Source organism: Pseudopipra pipra, chromosome 2 (genome assembly GCF_036250125.1).
Source record: "Pseudopipra pipra isolate bDixPip1 chromosome 2, bDixPip1.hap1, whole genome shotgun sequence".
Taxonomy (NCBI): Eukaryota; Metazoa; Chordata; class Aves; order Passeriformes; family Pipridae; genus Pseudopipra; species Pseudopipra pipra.
The window spans coordinates 50,812,160-50,832,228 of NC_087550.1; the positions used below are offsets into that span (position 1 = coordinate 50,812,160).

Here is a 20,069-nt window from a genome sequence, read left to right on the forward strand (position 1 = left end):
AACTAAAAGTGCCTTTTGTAAAGCCCAATCCAGATAACTTTATAATACACAATACAAGATGGAACTTAAATTAAGGTAAATTTAACAGAGAAAATTATCATGGGAATTAGGAGACTAGAGAAATTGATCCGTGTGGTGGTTTAAAAATAAAATAGTGTAAGAGAACAACAACAACAAATCTGAGACAAATTTCACTTTTATCCTAATTATGCAAATTCCTGACTTTGGAGGTACTTCTAAGCAGTATCATAACTATTAGAAGTACTACATTGCCATGCTTTGGCCTATAACCTTTTTTTCACTGCTTTTTAGTAATGGAAAACTACTGGAATTTTTTTCTCTGAAATTATTTATTTTTTCAGTAGATATCATAGTTCTCTGATTTACTGTTGGTTGACACATATACTTTCATTTTCTATCTGTATCTTTGCTGCACTGCAGACATACTGATCAGTTCTAGGTGGGGCATGGTATACAGGAGATGTAGGAATGGGCTGAAGTATCCTTTATATTTACCTTTGTATCTAGGGCAGTTGAAAATAGGCAAGAATGGAGAGAAATTTTGTATGGCAGTGCACAGAATTTTGCGAGTTTAATGTGAACCCTACAGCAATCCGATGCATGTTAGTTGTTGGTAAGTTTGTTAAATTCTGTTTAAAAAATTGTTCATCTTAGAGGACAGTCTTCTAATTAATATTATTTCCCCTCTGTCAACAACAACCATTTTAAAAGCATGATTTTGGCAACCTGGTTCTGCTGATAAAAATTTTTACATTTCAAATCTTCAGGTTTAATTTCTTTTCAGCTGCCAAGGTGACTGCATAAGTTGGCTATCCTCAGAAATTGTTAAAAGTTCTGGATACAGTCCTCTGAATTAGACAGACTAAATTCTTAGGATGCAGTATTGAGAAGAAGAGATCCATTACATCAGTATGGATTTTTATATCTAGATACACACACTTAAATATTGACTGAGTTCAGTCTGAGCATGTAGGGAAAGAAAAGTTTTGAAGAGGTTTGGAAAGTTTGTCTGAGAATTGTTAACTGTTAGGTCTTTTTCAGGCAGATTGAATGATCTCTAGCATAAAGTGTGAAAGGTAGAAAATATAACATGTAAAACCAGTGTTGTGTGTAACAACTGTTACTTAGTGCAGCTTATTCCTCCTTTCTCTCCCAAAAAGAAGCTTCACCTGAAACAAGTGTAAGCAACCTCTCTAGAGAAAAAAAAAAACACAAACCACAAACACTACACAAAAAACAAAACAAAAAAATACTCGAAAAGAAAACCAAAAAATCAACCCCTCAGACTAAGCATATAATCTGTTTTCTGCCTGGCTCTGATCATCATCATCTTCAGGGAGTAATAACTTCAGTACTGTACATGCCATGAGAATTTAAAAACATTTCCATTTTGATTTTATAGTTTGTCTAGTAGTTAAAATATTACAGATCTTTTACTTACTTCATTTCCTGCATAATAACATGGACAAACTGCTAAATTTAATTATAATGCTATTTTTTATCAATACTGTGGTCCTATACAGTATTCATCTCAAACTTCATTGTGCCTCTGTGTGCCTGCCAGATGGTTCTCCTTAACTGCTGCTTTTTCTGGTACTTGGATTTTTTTAATGTGCTTGAAGGTGTAATGATGCATTCACATGTGCTATCCCAAGATTTGAATTACTATATACTACAGTCAACTGTATTATTTATGGTGGCAATCTCAGATAATGCAGAAGGATTAGAAGCTAGAGTTACTGCTTGCAGACCTGAGATGACTCTGCAGAGCTGAGTATCTTTATGTGTCTGGATTGATATATGTTAAAAGCCATTTGGGAATTATGTAAAAGCATAGCTCATTCACAAAGGTATTGGCTGAATTAATACATTTTCCTGGAACTAGAAACACTTGGCATCACTTTACAGTAACAGCTAGGGTAGCTCTGTGCAGAGCTAATGTGGGTAGGCAAAATTAATTAGTTCAGCCATAGCCGACATAAAGATGGTTAATATCTAAAAAGTAATATTTGGACTCTACCTGCATCTGAATTATTACACTTTTTTGAGTTGGTCTTTCTTACACAAAACCAGCTTGTCTGTTTCTGTGTCTGTGGCATGGTTAGGTATAAGCTGGTCACTGATTCACTGATTATTTCTGAGTTGACTTGTGTTTTTTGTGTTCTTAAATAGAAGGAAAGAGGAAGTGTGTCTTATAACTTGCATTTAGAATCCTATCAGAAGTTCTAACAGTTGTATAGAGATTGTACTGATATAAGAACAGTTCAAGCCCATGACTTTACATCGAAATTCATAGAATAGGCAAGTAAACTGCAATACAAAGAAAAGGGCTTTTGATAAAGTACTTGTGGAATGAGAATCTGTTAAACTTAAGTCTGGTGGCATGGTAATGGTAAACTAATCTTTTAAATCCATTTTAAGAATATTTTTGACATTTCAATATAATATTAATAGTATTTGATATTGTAATTTAGATTCTAATCCTGTAAAGATGTATGCTTTTTCTTAACTTTGTGCATAATGGGTGATTGTCCTAAGTTATAAGGTTATTCATTGAGGTTGGTAGTAAGCACCATCTATCCATATGAAATTTTCTTTGACCTATTCGATTTAAAAAAAATATTTTCTAAATATAAAGCTTCAACCCTTTATATGATCTTCTTATGGATTTTCATGTAGTAAAAATTATTAGGATCTTATTTTATATGACAAATACAATAGAAACTTTTGGTCAGGGTAAGAAAAAACTGATGCATACAACCTGGTTTGATATTGATGTGACAGCTTGACAGGCTGTTTTGATAAAAGCTTTGGAGTACTGTAAATGGATATTATCTGTGTTCTTTTACTGCTGACACTCTGTGGAGCATTCTGTATGTGATTTTAGATGGATTATTATGACCATTCAACAGTAAAGCAAGACAAGGCACTATTTCATGTTCACAGCATGTACTTTGGCTACACTGTGTACTTTATGCATGGCAGCCTTGCTCAACAAATAGAATAAATCTTGTTTTCCTCAGCACATTGATTATTTTTTGATGCTGGCATGGATTAACCAGTCTCAACATTTATTTCAAAGTAAAAGATTTTATTTGGAGAGCAAGAGAACCTTTAGATGACTAGATACTGTAAGTAAAGTTGAAATTTATAAAATGCAGGTTGGACGTTTCCTTTAATTCACTTTTTCATAGCTGCTACCTATGTGAGAACTTTCATGGTTGCAGATGCTTGTCTGTACAGCTAGGAACTATTACACCTATTTTATTTTCAGAAAAGGAATAATGACTTTATGTATGCATTGTATATGCACTACAATGCATTCTTTCATCTATCTTTTTGAGATGTTTGAAAAATAATTTTAAATATTTCCTTTCTGTTACAAATATAGTTTGTTTGTTTATTTTTCCCTTTCCTCTTGTTTTTCGCAACAGTGTATTTATGTTCCACTCTCATCGCCCAAGAATCAGTTGTGATTTTCCCCCCCCCTGTGATGTTTCCATTGCAGGTTTTCATAACAGTTGCATGTTCTTGCCAATTCTATCCCCTGAAGTCTTCATATCTCTTCTGTTTCTAAACTGTAACCTTCTCTGAACACTTTTTTTCCCTCCCTGTGCTTTATGAACGCTTCACTTAAAGATACTGCTGGGATGGGCTGCTGGGCGATTTCCTTGTGGCCTCTAAAGTGTTTCTGTGCTTTCCTAACTGGATGAAAAGTGATCCTCAACTTTTATTTGGTCAGGCCTAGATATTATTCCTCTCTTTGGTCTGAAGAAAGTACGAAAGAAGCTCTCCACCCTGCTCTTGTTTCACAGTCATTTGTGGTGGGCGTTATTGCCCATGTGCGTGTTCAGCCATTTAATGCCTCATTTCTGTGGTAATAGTGACTCTAGGGACAGAAGTGTGGAATGATGACACACCTAGTGGCTGCAAATTTTGCTGTTTAGCATAGTTAGTGTGGATAGTAAAATGTTTGACACAATTCCTGCCTGCATCTAAACGCTGTCAGCTGGATCCCACAGCATCTCCTGCCTCTTTCAACTGCCAAACTTTTGGCTAGAACTGCAAACTCCCAGACTGGATATTTAAAACCTGGAGTAGTCCTGGTCAAACCAGGAGTACTGACAGCATGATTTTGCACTTATTTGAGTATGAATTCCCACTCCTAACACTGTAATATAAGAAAAATAATTGGAGAAATTTGTTAACAGAAAAAGTAAGATTTCTATTCTTTCAAGAATAAACCTCTTTAAGCCTGTTTCTGTTCACTTAATAGCTGGTGATTATTGAGAAAGTAACAGATTGGCTTTTCTGCAATTGTAATCTGAAAAAATTCCTGTTTTTTACATGCAGTGCTACCCTATTGGCTTTCTTGGTTGAGCTTCTTAAGAGTTCAGTAGCCATGCAAGAACAAATGCTTGGTGGAAAAGGCTTTCTAGTAATTGGCTATCTCCTTGAAAAGGTATGTTTGGAGAGTTTTTATTTTTGTTCTTAATATTTCTACTGTCATTGTAGTACTTTCAATCACTTGGCTCAAAGGACTGTTTTCAGACATGATGAGCAGTTATCACAAAACTGAGGTTCAGTTCGGTTGTCTGAGGAATATTACCTGCCTTCTGGACCAAAGCCCTCATGAAACCCTGTTGCTCTGATTTCATAATCTGCATAATCTGAAAACCAACTACTGTTAGCTATACTAAGACAATGATACTCTAATGATTGAATCTCATGGCTCTAACATTCCTGAATGTCTGCTACTGGATTTTTCATTAGCATGAGGTCAGTATAGCAATCATTTGAGAAGAAGATAAAAATCATAATCTCACCCTCAAAAATATACTGAATTTTGAAAAAGAATGATAAATAGTTTGTCTCATTCTGCTCCCTTTGTTATTTGCAGCTAGGAAAATACATTCTTATAGTAGAAAGCATTTACGTTCACTGAATACCTAAAAGCAGACTATTTTCTATGCTTCTATATTTTCAGTACTAAGCAAGTGTGATTTAGAATTTCAAAGAACTAGCCTAAGGTGGTGTTTTTTCCTGTGGTAGGTTTTCTTGTGACATAACCAGAATGAATTTACAAAGCTGTTACCTCCGGTTCTGTAAGTTATTACAGGCTAGTAATGGGCAGGCAAGTGAGCCCTCATGGAGTCTCTTTCTCCTGAATAGAGCACTGTGGTTTACACACATTGAATACATCAATTCAGAATGTTGTACACCAAATTAAAAAAAAAAATAATTTGCACACTCTTCTAATTAGCATCTGCTATGATATTAAACTCAGGCTGTGTGAATATTTAAAGGATTTTGATTGATCAAAACAATTCTTACAAAGATGCTGTTTTCTGGGAAGTTTGCTGCTATATTCACTTAGCTACAGTTTTTACTACATATTCACTGATCTGTATTCACTTAGCTATAGTTTTTTAAAGTGCTACAAGGTGTTTTATTTTTTCAGTATATGCTTATATTAATTTGGCATACATGGCAGGAAAAAATCCTTTTGCTTCCTAAGCCAGTCTCAATTTCATTATTTATAAATTATCTCTTGTATCTGTTGTTCATTTGCATGTAATCAAATACTTCAGAGGACAGAAAGCGCTTTTTTTTCCTGACTTGAATTTCCAAATGTTTTTGTTCTTATTAGTTGCAGACTATTTATTGTGAATCGTGATGTACAAGCCAAAGGAACTTCAGCATCCAGACTGAACTTGTATTACTGAAAAACAGACTTCAGTTCTAAAAATAACAAATCTGCATATTCCCAGACTGTACTTACAGCAATAAAAATAATTGGAACATAGAATCATATAATCACTTAGGTCGGAAAAGACCTTTGAGATCATCAGGTCCAACCATTAACCCGGCACTGCCAAGGCCACCACTAAACCATGTCCCTCAGTGCCACATCTACACATCTTTTAAACACCTTCAGGCATGGTGATTGAACCACTTCCCTGGGCAGCCTGTTCCAGTGCTTTACATTTTGTAGAGAAGGCAAAGGGAAGGATGTTTAGTGGCTTTTTTATTAATTTGTTAATTTAGTATACAAAGAAATTTGTCAAAGTCTTCATGCCACATTACTATGTAAGAGCAGGTCTCAACAATAATTTTATAGCATATGCTATGAAACTGAAAGACTCTTCTGAAATTTGAGGAAACCTTGAACCCAACTCCTTCAAATACCTACTTATGTTTAAGAAACAAAGGCAAGGCTACCAGTAGTGTACATTTACATATTGAGACACCCAATTCCAGTAAGACACATGATTAACTTAAGAAGAGTTAAGGACTTCAGATGAAATTCTCAGTGCACTCTGCTGTAAAATGTTGGATCCTGACTGGCTTCTAATCAAACAAAAACAAAACCAACCAACCAAAATACCAAACAAACAAAAAAAGAAAAAATATTTAACCATAGTTACTGATGAATATTTTAACTTGTTAAATATAGGCATTAGAAAGACTATTGATATTATTAGAAAGTAGAAGTTGCCTTCATATGCAATGACATCAAAACACGTGAAGCTGCATGTATTTAGTGATGATGAGATGGGTGAAAATACTGATTCATAGTTCTGCTGTAAGTATATTAAGGAGGAAGGCTTTTCTTTATCTTTGTTCTTCTGATTATTTCCCCCCAGTCATCTAGAGTTCATATAACCAGAGCAGTTCTGGAACAATTTTTGTCATTTGCAAAATATTTGGATGGATTATCTCATGGAGCACCTCTACTGAAGCAATTATGTGATCACATCCTTTTTAATCCTGCTATCTGGATACATACCCCTGCAAAGGTAGTTGTACACTTGAATAATGTTATGACTCTCCTACAACAAAATGAAATGCCTGTATTCTTTTGTAACATGGTACTTAGGTTTTTGGGTTTTTTATTTTAAAATATGGTAATAGCAATGATTTTTTAGATCATGAAGTCTATACCCTGCTTAACTATGTACTCTAATGTCTTTTATAAGTTTCTAAAAGTAGTTAAATTATTGGACTGTTTCTGGAAACCCAGTCCCTTTTTCAGTGGTTGCATTACATTGTTTTCCTAAAGATTAAGCATAAAATTATGTATTTTTAATTGTAGGTGAAAGATGACACGTTTTGTTACACATTAGCGTGAGCTCTCACTTTAATTTAAATTATGTATTTTAGTTTGATAAAATCTATAAAATGTTATTGTTCACCTCTGGTAATAATGAATTAGTTGTTTTCCTAAGTAATCATAGTTGAGATATGTGAACCAAATTGAAAAGTGGCGTGGTCCTAAAATCTGAAAATATGTACTTCTAGTATAAGAAGTCAGAATGGAAAACAAGACTGTATGTTTATCATTACTTGGATCATAAAATCATAGGAAATTTAGTTTGCAAGGGACCTCTGGATGTCGTTTCTAGGTATCAGTCAAGTCCCTGCCCTAACCAAAGTTTTAATTTTTTTTTTTTAGTTTTTTATATCATATCCAAAGTATATATTAAAATAAGTCCTACAACTTAAGGTTACTAATACAGAACTTAGGTTTACGTGGGTAACTGTTTCATTCTTCAGGTGCAGCTGTCTTTGTATACCTACTTGTCAGCTGAATTCATTGGAACTGCTACAATCTATAACACCATACGCAGAGTAGGAACAGTCCTGCAGTTAATGCACACACTGAAATACTACTACTGGGTGGTTAATCCTGCTGATAGCAGTGGCATTACTCCTAAAGGATTAGGTAAGTACAACATATAAGAAAGGAAATATGAGCATTTCTTGTGTAGGAATATTTATGATGTTCTTGTGTGAAAGCTCCTTGGATCTGTAGACAAGGAGGTAAATAAATGGCAATAGTTGATAGCAGTGGTCAAAAGTAGAACTATGCAAGTACGTTTTGCTGTATCATATGCCCCTGATGATAATTCCCTAGCTTAGCTCAGGAAGTATTGAATGACAGCAACAACAGAATGCAATAATAGATACTGGCTAAACGCTGCATGTTACAGATGTGTATTAGAGCAAATCATTCTAATCCTATATACTCTGACTGTAATGTCATTACATTTAGCTGTCTACTTGTGTAAAGCAGAAAGGATTTGGCTGAAAGTCTCTTTAAAAATAATAGATAAAGGAGAACTTATTAATTTTCTTTTTTCTGTAACTACTACTGTCATGCTGAGAAATTGAATAATTGGGGAATGTTTCAGTACTGTCAAATATCCAAATATTCACAAGTATGACATATAGAACATATAAATTATTGGATTATTCTTCATTTGTAAGTGAGCTGTATGCATATGGTTTTTCTTCAATTTTTTTTCAATAAGTAAAAGCAGAAGGAACAATTCTTATTCTAAATTAGGTATCTTAATAGACGTTGGAAGTTGTAGCTTGTTGAGGCTCACAGAAAGAGCTGCTATAGGATCTGGGGCATCATTTTTAATTCTCTCAGATGAACAATATTATTCATGAAATTATTAAAATTTATTTTAAAATACCTAACAAAGTTGTTCTCTGTTCATTTGGATGAAAAGTTTGTAATACTAGATTATGAAAATTAACTGTGGTTGTTACTTAATTAGCTTGAAATCTTTGTCAGTGATAAAATATATTTTCCACTTATACTGACTCTGGATTCCTGCTGCAAAAGTAGAATTAACTTCAATTTTGGTACTACAGTGAAGGTAGTACCTTCTAACTGAGTTAGACGTCTGTCAATTATAGACAGTGGAATGCAGGAGTCAGTTGCCTTAATATGGGTTTCCAGCATCATTATAATCTCTCTGGGCCATCCCACCTGCCTTTCAGAAGGATGCAGGTTTCCTGTGCATACAACATCATATTTGCTTGTTTTGGGTAGATATTTTGCATTTACTTGTTATGGGTAGAGATTTTGCAGGCTTTATGGCATGTCAATTCACACTGGTAAGTATGTTTAGGAAGCTGTGTCCTATCCGGGGTTGACAAGAGACTTGATAAGTGTTTTGTTGGAAAGGTGGTTGTTTTCTAGACAGCATTGGCTCTATTGATTAGATTTCCACTGACCTCAGTGGAAGGTTAGAAGCTGGTTTCACGTGTGGGAACTACACTGTAGATGTCTGAAGTCAGGGTGAGCTGAATCCTACCCTGGTACTGTCTTTATCCAGCTGCATGCTTTCAGAGCTTTACTCTGTTGATGGTTACACTGCTGTGTTGCATAGGTGCAGTTTTACCATCAGACAAGTTAACCATATCTGAGCTCAATGAGGAATTAGGATGTTTAAAACTCAGCTGATCAGCTTATGATATATACATTATGTTTCTGACTGTTAAATGACCAAGTGTTGGGAGGTGAAGCTTTCAGGTGTCAACCATATTTACACCGAGATAGAGACCTGGAAAATTGCTTAACTATTTTGAGACTGTAAGTTTAATAATACTGTCTATTGGATATGGCTGTCACTCTTTTGGGGAATTTTTTTTTTTTTTTTTTTTTTTTGGTTGGTTGGTTATTTGGGTTTTTGTGTGTGTGTGTTTTATTTGCTTGCTTTTTCTTCTGGTAGTTTTGTTTTGTTTTTAATTAAAAAATTCGCTTACTTCTGCGTTGTGATACTACTACCTAACAACACTTTGAAAATGTACTGGAGATTACAGGCTGCTTCCCTCTGGCTAGGCTTGCTCTTTAGTGGAATCAGTGACATTTCTTTGTGTAGAAAGTATGGCTTGTTTTTATCTCCCCCGGATCTTCCTCTCCACAGTTAGCTGTATTTTTGGAGTATTTGTATGTGTACTGCCAGTTGAATAGCTGCAAAAAACTATATAGTGTATTCATCAAAATCTGAACAGAAGGCATGAGGTACACAAGGACACAAAATTAGGCATGACAAATGAATCAGTTAACTCTAAATTAGCATATATACGGATGGTTTACTTCCCTACCTCTTCTTTTATTCTTACCTGTTTAAGGATATATTACCTTGTCTTCTCGTTTGTGTTAATTCCAGGCAAATTTTTTTTTTTTCCTCAAGAAGGCAACTAGGTCAGTCCTTGAAAGGTAATCAGACAGTGCAAATTAGTGGTTGCTTGGTGCAGCAGTTTGACAACAAATATCACAATTTTTAAGGCCTTCATACAGTAGTTAGGAAGGTGTTTGATAAACTGTGAGGACGTGCATGTTTTCAAAAAATGTGTTATTATCCACTATATCTGAATTTTTTCATTTTTTTCTTTAGTTAGATTTATAAATAAATTTGACTTTTTAAAGGTTAATATCTGCTTTTTCCTTGTTCCTTATCCTCTTCTTTCCTCCCTGTGTCTTAGACTACAGAAAGTCCCCTGTAATTGATATAACTCTAAAGAAGTGTTTTGTAGTATTCTCTTTTCTGTCTGTAAGAATGTCTTTCCTTGAGTTGGAGAATGTCAGCGTATCAGAAAGACCAGTGACACTGCAATGAATGTGAAAACCCAGAACAGCTATGGAATTTTCTCTGTGCAAATCAGCACTAGGATTCTTTTTGCTATTGTTTCACGGATAACTTCTGCTTCTGACTAAGATAGATGTAATAACTGTGGTAATTTGCAAGCAAATGATTGGGGAAATATAATAATTGCTGAGGTGATGGGTTGCTAAATTTAATTTCACATTAACTTAATTTCTTATTAGATTTTTATCAAATCCACTAGATTTACTCTCAATTGATAAAATTCCTGAAAACTTCACCAGCATATTACATTGATTTTCTTTACCAGATGCACCAATCCTAGTATTTCAAAAAAGTTAACTCTTCCAGGATTTTGGTTTTGTGCTGATTTTTATTAGCCTGCATGTCATGGTTTGAGATAGTCCCCAAATCCAATTCCTTAGTTACATCCCCCCTCCCACATCTCAACCTAATGTGAGATGGGCTTTTCCAGACAAAACACACCAGACTCAAAGTGGGGGAAAGGGAATATATTACAATGACTGTACAAATAAATACCATATCACATTATACACATGATCACAACTATCTCTACCATGACATATGTATTTACAATGGACCAGATCTCTTCTCCCCTCCAAATAAAAGTCCAGGAGGGAAAGAAGGACAGATCCCTTCCAGTCCTTAAGCAGCAGCTCCTCTTCTGTCCTCCATGCAGCAGTAACCGGGTTGTTGTAGCTGGATCTCTGTTCAACATACACAAGGGAGTCTCCAAGCCCCTCGGCTCTCCTTCGGTCCAAGCGAAGGCCTCACCTGTGGACTGCCAGCAGGGACAAGACTCGCATCACCACAGGCATATCACGAAATGCCGGGGCATCTTCGTGAAAGTCCCTTCCTCAGGGGATTCAAGTTCCCGTTTGCAGAGCTCCGTGCTCTGTCTCTCAGGCTGCCACCGCGGCAGCAGTGCAAGGGGGGGGGAGCCAAGGTCAACTCCCCCCGCATTCCATCTGGCCATCCCGGTCCAGCTCCAGGACGCCCTGAGCTTCTCAGTTCCTCTCTCTCTCGTGCTGCATACTCCAAGGCTCCTCTAAAATAGGAGTCCATGTCCCTCTTCTCCAAGAGGGGCTCCAAGGGAGTTTTGGGGAATCTGGTATCAGTCTTACCCCAAACTCTGTCTCTCAGCTGCTGGCTCTCTTTCTCCTGGCTCTGTCTTCCAGGAGTCTTCTCTGCGGTGCTGCATGTTTCTGTTGCTTCTTGGTCTTATCTCCTGGCTCTCTGCCACCTTCTCCGGCCAGTGTCGGCTGCTGCTCTGCGCCCATGGAGAGAACATCTCCCAGCATAACTACAGGCACCTAGCCCAGCTTTATGCTGTTCCAGGTCCCTGCAGCCCCCCAGCCAGGGGCTGGGAGGGGGCCAGAGGCCCCAAGGGGCACAGAGCCCCTTCCTCGTGGCTCACAACATGGCCACCTCTTCTACAACAACCAAACTACAACTCATCTCTTCCGGTCTGGTTGTGATATGTTTACATTTCTGCAGGAGCGCCCATTGGGCAGAACTTCAAAACTTCTAGGGGTTTCCACCCCTTGGGGTCTACTACTTTTCTCAGCCTCTGGGGGAAAACAAGGTCCAAACCACGACACTGCATGCAGCTACTTCTGCCACATGTAACCAGCAAGTGTATAATTTGTTACAATGTAGAATAATGTATAAAAAAGTAATTTGTTAAGCAAGAAAGTTACACTGTAAAAACACAATGAGATGAATTTTAGATTTGCTGCATTTTAAGTAGCATTTGATATCTCAGAATGGAAGATATTGTTCATTGTCTATGAACAGTAATTTTACTGTATGAAACAGAAAAATGTCATCATGTGAGTAAATGACAGCTGAAACTCTAAGCTGACTCGACATGAGGCTTTTCAGATCTGAAGACTTTAGTGGAAATCTTGCCGATATCCGAAATTTGACTTCAAGTGCTATAGTACCTTCATATAATTTGCTGTCATATTAGAGAGTAAATTTATTCATGCAGACATTTTAGTAGTGTGATGTTTTCTTGTCTTCTAGGCATGTCCATTTTTATGTGGCGATACTTAAACACTTTTTAGTATTAGTAGTTTGATTTACTATTACTTGCAGACAGTTGCTTTGCTTTAGGGTTTTATTGCCTTCCTCTGTCTTAATAAAGCACAAAGTGGGTGAATTTTCAGTACTGACAGTTTAGTATCCGTTATTTTAAGTCCAAAGTGGCTCAAAATTAAAGTTTCCTATTTGGCTAGTGCAGTTTTCTTTTAAAAATTAGTTTCCCCCTTGTTTGTCCTAGTATTAAGCTTATAAAATGGGAGATATAAATACTTTGAATTATTTAAAAGGCTCAAATACTTATTTTAAATTTAGGGTTGTATCTTCTCTTTTGTTATTGGTTTTCCTGTTTCATTGTGGTATTTCTTCTTAGATTCAGAATACTGAATTCATATTGGTCTTTTTTTTTCCTTCTGAAGTATTAGAAACACTGTCTCAAAATGTGAAATTATCACCTTTCTCAATAATTATACTTAGAAGGTTTTATATTTTAGGTATAGATCCACATAGTGAAAGTGAGTTATCTGTTTAAAGTGACAAGTTATACTTTTCTTTTGGTGTTGTTTATTTTAAATTTAAAAGGAGCATAAAAAGTCAAACCAATTTCCACAGGAAAGAATGTCTGAATTTTATTATTTATTTTTTAAACTTGAACTGTGGTTATAGCTATTTTTCTTGATTTGCCACATGCATGCCTTTAATATTTTGTTAAATCATACAGAATAAGGATAATAGGGTTGCCCAGCAGTTGCAGTATCCAAACACACAGCAAAGAGGCAATGAAGTGAAAATTATCTAAAATATATAACTTCGTTCTGAATATTTCTTTTTGTGGATTTGGGAAATGAGTAAGAGGATAAGTGAGGAGATAGTCAACTCTATCCTGCTATTGGTAGATGGTAGATGGTGCATTTCAATGATACTTCAAGCTGACAGAGACATCTTAGCATTCTGCTATCAGTCGTCTTTGATGTTTTGTCTTTTCAAATTATACTCCAGACCGATATTTAAAGATTAACCAAGCTGTAATTGTCTTTCTGAAGGAGCAAAATACATCTATTTTAATATCAAAGCAATCGAGAAAAATTTAAACACACTTTTTTATTTTCATCTTTGGATGTCTACTAACTATTGGATAGTTTAATTTGTTTATTAACCTTTTGAAAGAAAATTAAAATAGTTTTGCACTCTAAAAAAATCTTCCATGTTTCTGAATTAATTTGGTGTTCAATTTCTGCAAATTTAAGAGAGAAGTCATTAGAGCCCACCAGGATATTTATGCCTTGACAAATCTTCGCTGGAATTACTTACCAACTACATGACATTCTCTGGAAATACTAATGAGCCATCAGTGAGAAGGCATAAAATAAAAGTAATAACAGAAAAGTAAAGTAAATATTGTGGAGTTTTCTTCCTAAGACAAAATAATTTAGGATTCTCAGTGTTAACAAGTGTCAGAAATGTATTGTACTAAACTGCAATTTCGGACCCTTTTGTGGTGCGTTGTATGAAATACTTGCTGCTTCATTGTTTGTAGATCATAGAATCATAGAATAAGCAAAGTTGGAAGGTACCCATCAGGATCATCCAACTCCTGGCCTTGTACAGGACACACCAAGAATCACACCATGTGCCTGAGGGCATGGTCCAAACACTTCTTGAACGCAGACAGACTTGGTGCTGTGACCACTTCCCTGGGGAGTCTGTGTTATATGAGAGAAATGTGCATTTAAGTTCCAGACTACTGTGTAGCATAGTAAACTCTCGACCTGAATGGCCAAGCACTTCTGTTTCTCTACTAGTGCTTCCTATGTGCTTCACAACCCTTACTGTGAATGGTCCTTTATGAGTAGCATCATGCCTCCTGATAGAGAATGCATGGTTGCTAATGTGCAAGTTATCTCACATTAAATAGAGTTTTCAAGAACGTTCTTCATGTCCAATATTTTTGAACATGAACTGTAGAAGTGAGATTTATGAAAATTATTATAAGGAGAAATTAATTATAGTTTTTGCGGATAGAAGGAGTTGCACAGTTATTTCAAGGGTTGGGTTAAAGTGGAACTGAATTCTCATTAGCTTTACAGCAGTAAGAAAAATAGGTCCTTCTGTGACCCACATAAGATGTGATTTTATTTATGTGTTCATGGAGATCAGATTCTGCTATCTGTTTCATGTTGTATTAATGTAAGGAGTAGAAAAATCATGTTTTTCACATATTAAGAAAAATCAAAACAGATGGAAGAATGTTGCATTTGGTTGCTGGTAGAACTGATAACACAATGTTTTATTTCCAGAGACAGAATTAGAAATCATTATTTTTGTTATTCAAAGCTCCCAATCATTTTTGTTGGGTTTTTTTTTTGCTTTGTTTTTTTTTCCCACACCTGTACTGACTGTACTTAACTCTGTGAATATGTTTACGTATTCCTTCTTAATTACTTCTGCTTTTGTGCCTCTATAATTGCTCTATGCTGCAGGGAAGAATTGGATAATGTTTTTTTTTTTCTCATTTATTTTTGTCAGGGTAAAACTGGCTAACTCTTGGTATGAGTGTATATTTAAAAAAATCTGACGCAAATCAGGGGCTATCTGTGATAAATACATACATAAAGAATCTAAGAGCAGGAAATGCTTTAGTGACTCATACTGGTGTGGTATAAAGGAGACATCCTTTCTCTTTGCCAATTAACAAGAATGTTACTATTTTCTATTATGAACTTCTGGTTGCTGTACCAGATCTTAAAAGCATCATCTTTGTAGTTGTTTTGATTCGGGCTTGGTTTTAGTCTTTAGCAGTGCTGATTGTCAGTTTCTGAATGACACTGACACTGAATTATCTATATGCATTAATGGTCACAAAGATTAATAAACAGTAAATAAATAATAAATAATCCTTTCTTTGTTGGTTTTCATTCAGATGGTATTTAGCGTTGTGGCTTCCTTCAGATGATATTTAGCATAGTGGCTTAGTCGTTCCAAGTTGTTATCACATGTTGCTATCTATCTATTACTATCATCTTATTCCTATCTTTTATCTTCATGTGTCTTTAAAAAACTAAATAAAATTGAATATGAATTTCCTTTTTCTCCAGCTGGAACATCACTTGTACTTGAGTATATTGCTGTTGAAAAATGTGATTCTGAAAGGTTATAAATGATATAATTTGCAAATGTGAACTTTTATATAAGAGTAGACCACGAAATCTGCTGTGGGAATTGTGATTTCCTTAAGAAGCTGCAGTCATTAAATGAATTAGTTTATATTTAAAAGTGCTATATTTTGCTTCTTCCAGATGGTCCTCGACCCTCCCAGAAAGAAATCATATCACTAAGGGCATTTATGCTTCTGTTCTTGAAACAACTTATATTGAAGGTAATGTAATCTGTTCCAGAGGGAAAACATTCAGATGTGTTATATATGTGTAATAGAATCTTTCACAGTAGAACATAGGTAATACCTATCAGGTATTGTATCTGTTTCTGGTCAATTTTAATGTTTATGGGCTTACTTCTAATCAACATAAAGATGGTAAATCCATACAATATTTCTTATTACCTCACCAAACTCTGCCATATATATTTTTAAAATTATTAATGTATTTATATTTAAGAGATTAACATATATTTAAAATAATAATTATTAAATATTTTTATTAAATTAATTAGATTAGATTACATTAGATTTATTAAATTGATCAAATGAAAAAGGTAATGGCAATTGTTAAGTTAGTAGTTGCTTTAACCTTCTTGTTGCTTCTATCACTGGTTGAAGTGGTGTAGGACTCTTCCTCTCTGTTACAGCTGAACACTAGCCTTTGAGATATAATCTTCTATTTGAGATTAGATTGAAAACCAGTATTTTCTGGCTTGGCCTTTTCTGCCTGTTTTTTCTATTTTGTCTCCAAAATTGGAGGAGTGACAGTAATAGTTTGTAGTATCTGAGGGTGCACACTATAAGAATCCTTTCTGTCAGGAACAGAAAACTGACCTCATACTGTTTTGAATTGCCAATGTGATAAGGAAAAGCAGTGGAATGATTGTGAGAATTTAGTCTTTTAAATTTAAATAGAAAAGCTGTAAGGTTATTTGATTTGGTCCAAATTTTGCTTGAGCAAACTTGAAGAATGTATTTTCTCTGAGTGATGTCCTTCCTTTTGTTTTTCTTTTAGGATCGAGGAGTTAAAGAAGATGAACTGCAGAGCATATTAAATTACTTACTAACAATGCATGAGGTACGTTTCTATAATTACTTATCTTCTACTGTTACCAATTGTACCAGCACCATGGGAAGCTTGCTGTTGAGGTTAGTTTGTAGAATAACACTGATGCTTGTCATACAGGATGAAAATATTCATGATGTGCTGCAGCTGCTAGTGGCACTAATGTCCGAACATCCAGCATCCATGATACCTGCCTTTGATCAGAGGAATGGGATACGGTAAGGCTATGAAGTCGGAAAATACATTAAAAGTAATTCCAGTATCATGACTCTCCAGTTTGCTTCTTTTTCACGTAAATATCACACTTGCTGATCTTTCAAACTTCAATTTTATTAACTTAGACTTTATTTTTGGACAAAATGAGTGGTTACAATAGGTTGGAGGAAACAAGACTTTCCCCTAAAGATTATCATTATGATATTTCAAGGTAAATGTATTGTTGTACTTGCTTCTTAATCTCAAATAGAATGTATAATTAACAAGATGCATCAAAAAGCCGAGTATCTACCTCAGAATAATTCTGAATATTCTTTCTTGGTATGTTTAACATTTTGTGGGGAGAAGAAGAGGAAAAGATAAATTCTGCCCTGGCCACTCAAATTTTCTTTGAAAAGAGTGGAATTCAGGTGTTTATCTTTTTGACAGTGAAATTAATAACTGATAATTCCCAGAGAAGTGGGCTTTTTTTTTTTTGTTTATTTATGCCTAATTTGGCAATACAGATCTTTTTCAGGGACAAATACTTTTCATGTAATAAATTAATATTTACTATGGAATTTTATTTTTTATTGTTCTGAAAATATTTTGAAAAATGCAAGGGACTTGAAAAAAGGAAAAAAAACCCACACAACATCTGCTGCTTAATGAAGTCAAGATTAATTTTGCCTAAATACTAAGATCTTTGTATAAATACGTGTACTTAAAACTGTTTGAATGACAATGCTATTTGAAGGGAGGACACCTTGTACTCCTGGTTAGGAATTTCCTTTCTGCTTGTACTTTGTATTCAGGCAGAATTCTATTCCTGACACCTTTGAAAAGGGTAGGACTGATCTGGAAGACTGAAGACATCTTTATGTAACATTCGTAGTACCAATATTCAAACTCTATGATGGTGCAGTCTTTGTGTTTAAAAGTTTGTGTTGAAAAACTGGGAAGAATGCACAGCATTGCAACATTTAAGTATTGAAAAAAGAAACAAAAAACCTTACATAGAATTAGGTGTTCATTTGCTTAGGTTATCAGAGGACAAAAGCCTCAGCCTCAAAGGCCATTTGATAATAGCGTAAGTCCTTTCAAAAGAGGAAGATAGTGTCTGCTAAAGCACTTCTAATGGAGAAAGACTAGCAAGAATGTCTAAATGCTGAAGCGAAGCTAAAATATAAATTCAAAACTTCCTTGAACAATAGCCCAGGGGAAAGGTAGTGTTTTCTGTCTCTTGGTGCCTTCAGATGAAGGCTGGTTTCCTTTCTGAAAGACTTCAGAAATTGTGCTTAAACCTATCATATTAATTAAATATGTAATAATTAAATCAGTTAATTATTGAGGCCTTTTTTTAATCCAGGATTTAAAAACAGAAGGGTGTAAAAACCCAAGATTTTCACTAGCATCCAGGTACTCTTAAGAAACTCCAGGATGTAACCTTATGTGTTCCAGTCTGTTTTTGTCTTAAGCTACAACTGCTCAGACTGTCTTTTATTTGATTGTTCCAAGATAGAAGTATAAGATGGCGCTTTCTATTATAAAACATTCAACTGACACCATGTCCCCAACCTCAAGAATTCATAATCAAACTCTTATGTTGTGCTTGATTCTTTCAGTATATCCTTCCATTTTGTGTAATTGCTATTTTTATCATTTTATTTCTTAATAAAAACCCCTGTTTAGTGAAATACAATCTATATATATAATGTTCAGTAATAATCTTACTGAATTTCTTTTTCAGAGTAATTTATAAATTACTTGCTTCCAAGAGTGAAAGTATATGGGTGCAAGCTTTGAAGGTCCTTGGATATTTTCTTAAACACTTGGGTCATAAGTAAGTGTGGTTTTAAAATTTTTATAGTGGTGTATTTAAGTTCACAATTCTTGTCTTTCTGTCATAATTACTATATGTTCTTTGACAGTCTTTAGAAATTACTGAAAATTGTTATATTTTCTGATTAATAACTTGCACAGTATTGCCTTTATACATTGGGATAAAATGGATTTTTCCACTTAACTTGCTATTACTATGATGTTTGAAATGATATGTTGATTTCCAAATAAATGATATGCTGAAACTCAAGTCTTAAAACAATGGAAAAACATTTTCTAAAGAATATGTTTTATAACTGTATATTGCATGTTCAGATAAGGTTAACAGGAAACATATGATTGTGATCAAAAATTTGTTTCTGGAATTATCAGTGTCATTGCAATAAAATTTTCAGGGCAGTACTTTTAAAAATAGCTTTAAAAAGATGGAAAAAATCTTTTTACATGCAGAACATGTTATTGACATGGGAAAGTTTCAGAAGGAAAAGAAGCAAATCAAGCAAGCGGTATTTAAAAAAGGAGTTAAGGACATACTTCTGTGCAAGAAATACATAGAAGATGTGGCAGCAACAAATAATCACATTTAAAAAGACCAGATGTCATGAAATAGATGTACTTAGTCTCATCTTTCATAATATGGAGTCAAGAAAGCATTAACAAGCATGAAGTGCCATGTAGCCTGCTGTTACTCACTTTTCCCCATCTACATGTGGTGTTAAGCTTCCTGCTGGGATTAACCCCAAACAATATTTCATTGGAATGCTGTGCAGTATAGAAATTAACCACGTGCTTCACAGACTTCATCATGTAAGCCTCCTTAGAAGGGAAAGGGGGTAGGAGTCCAGCCAGAGTGTGGTACTGCTAGACATGCTTTTCTCAGTAAGATCAATAAAGTATGACTGTATAATTGAGAGACAGCTGAGAATATGCTCCTAAATGGGGTTTTTCTTTTCGGATCCAGCCAGTCAAATAGCGTTCTGGGAATTAATAAAGCAAATTGATAGTCCACTCAAGAATCTCTAAGGGCTTTTCAAACATTACTTACTAAAAATCATTCACATTAATAGGAGTTGGATTAAGTAAGATACACAAGATGAAGGTTTGACTTGTCAGAGCCTGGTTGTGTCCAGATAAGTACATTTGTTTACTATATTTATCGTTTATCCAGAAAATCAAGTAGCAAAGTATGTTGGTTGAATGTTACAGAAAAAGAAAAGTGAGAATTTTCAGAAGCTGAATTTCACTTCCCATTCCTTAGCACCTACTTGCAATTATGGATATATCAGTGTAGTTTCCATTGTTGACTGAACATATGTAC

The 20,069-nt window shown here is 34.9% G+C and overlaps 1 protein-coding gene across 11 annotated transcripts in view; it reads left to right on the plus strand.

Annotated features, from left to right (window-relative positions):
• Positions 1 to 20,069, plus strand: part of NBEA (neurobeachin) — a 473,951-nt gene that overhangs the window by 124,312 nt on the left and 329,570 nt on the right. For all 11 annotated transcript variants that reach the window (XM_064645536.1, XM_064645533.1, XM_064645538.1 and 8 more), the window contains exons 11-17: positions 4,375 to 4,483; positions 6,669 to 6,821; positions 7,579 to 7,747; positions 15,788 to 15,867; positions 16,664 to 16,726; positions 16,835 to 16,932; positions 18,660 to 18,752. In XM_064645536.1, the coding sequence (XP_064501606.1) occupies positions 4,375 to 4,483; positions 6,669 to 6,821; positions 7,579 to 7,747; positions 15,788 to 15,867; positions 16,664 to 16,726; positions 16,835 to 16,932; positions 18,660 to 18,752 (765 nt within the window). The remainder of the gene's footprint in view (positions 1 to 4,374; positions 4,484 to 6,668; positions 6,822 to 7,578; positions 7,748 to 15,787; positions 15,868 to 16,663; positions 16,727 to 16,834; positions 16,933 to 18,659; positions 18,753 to 20,069) is intronic.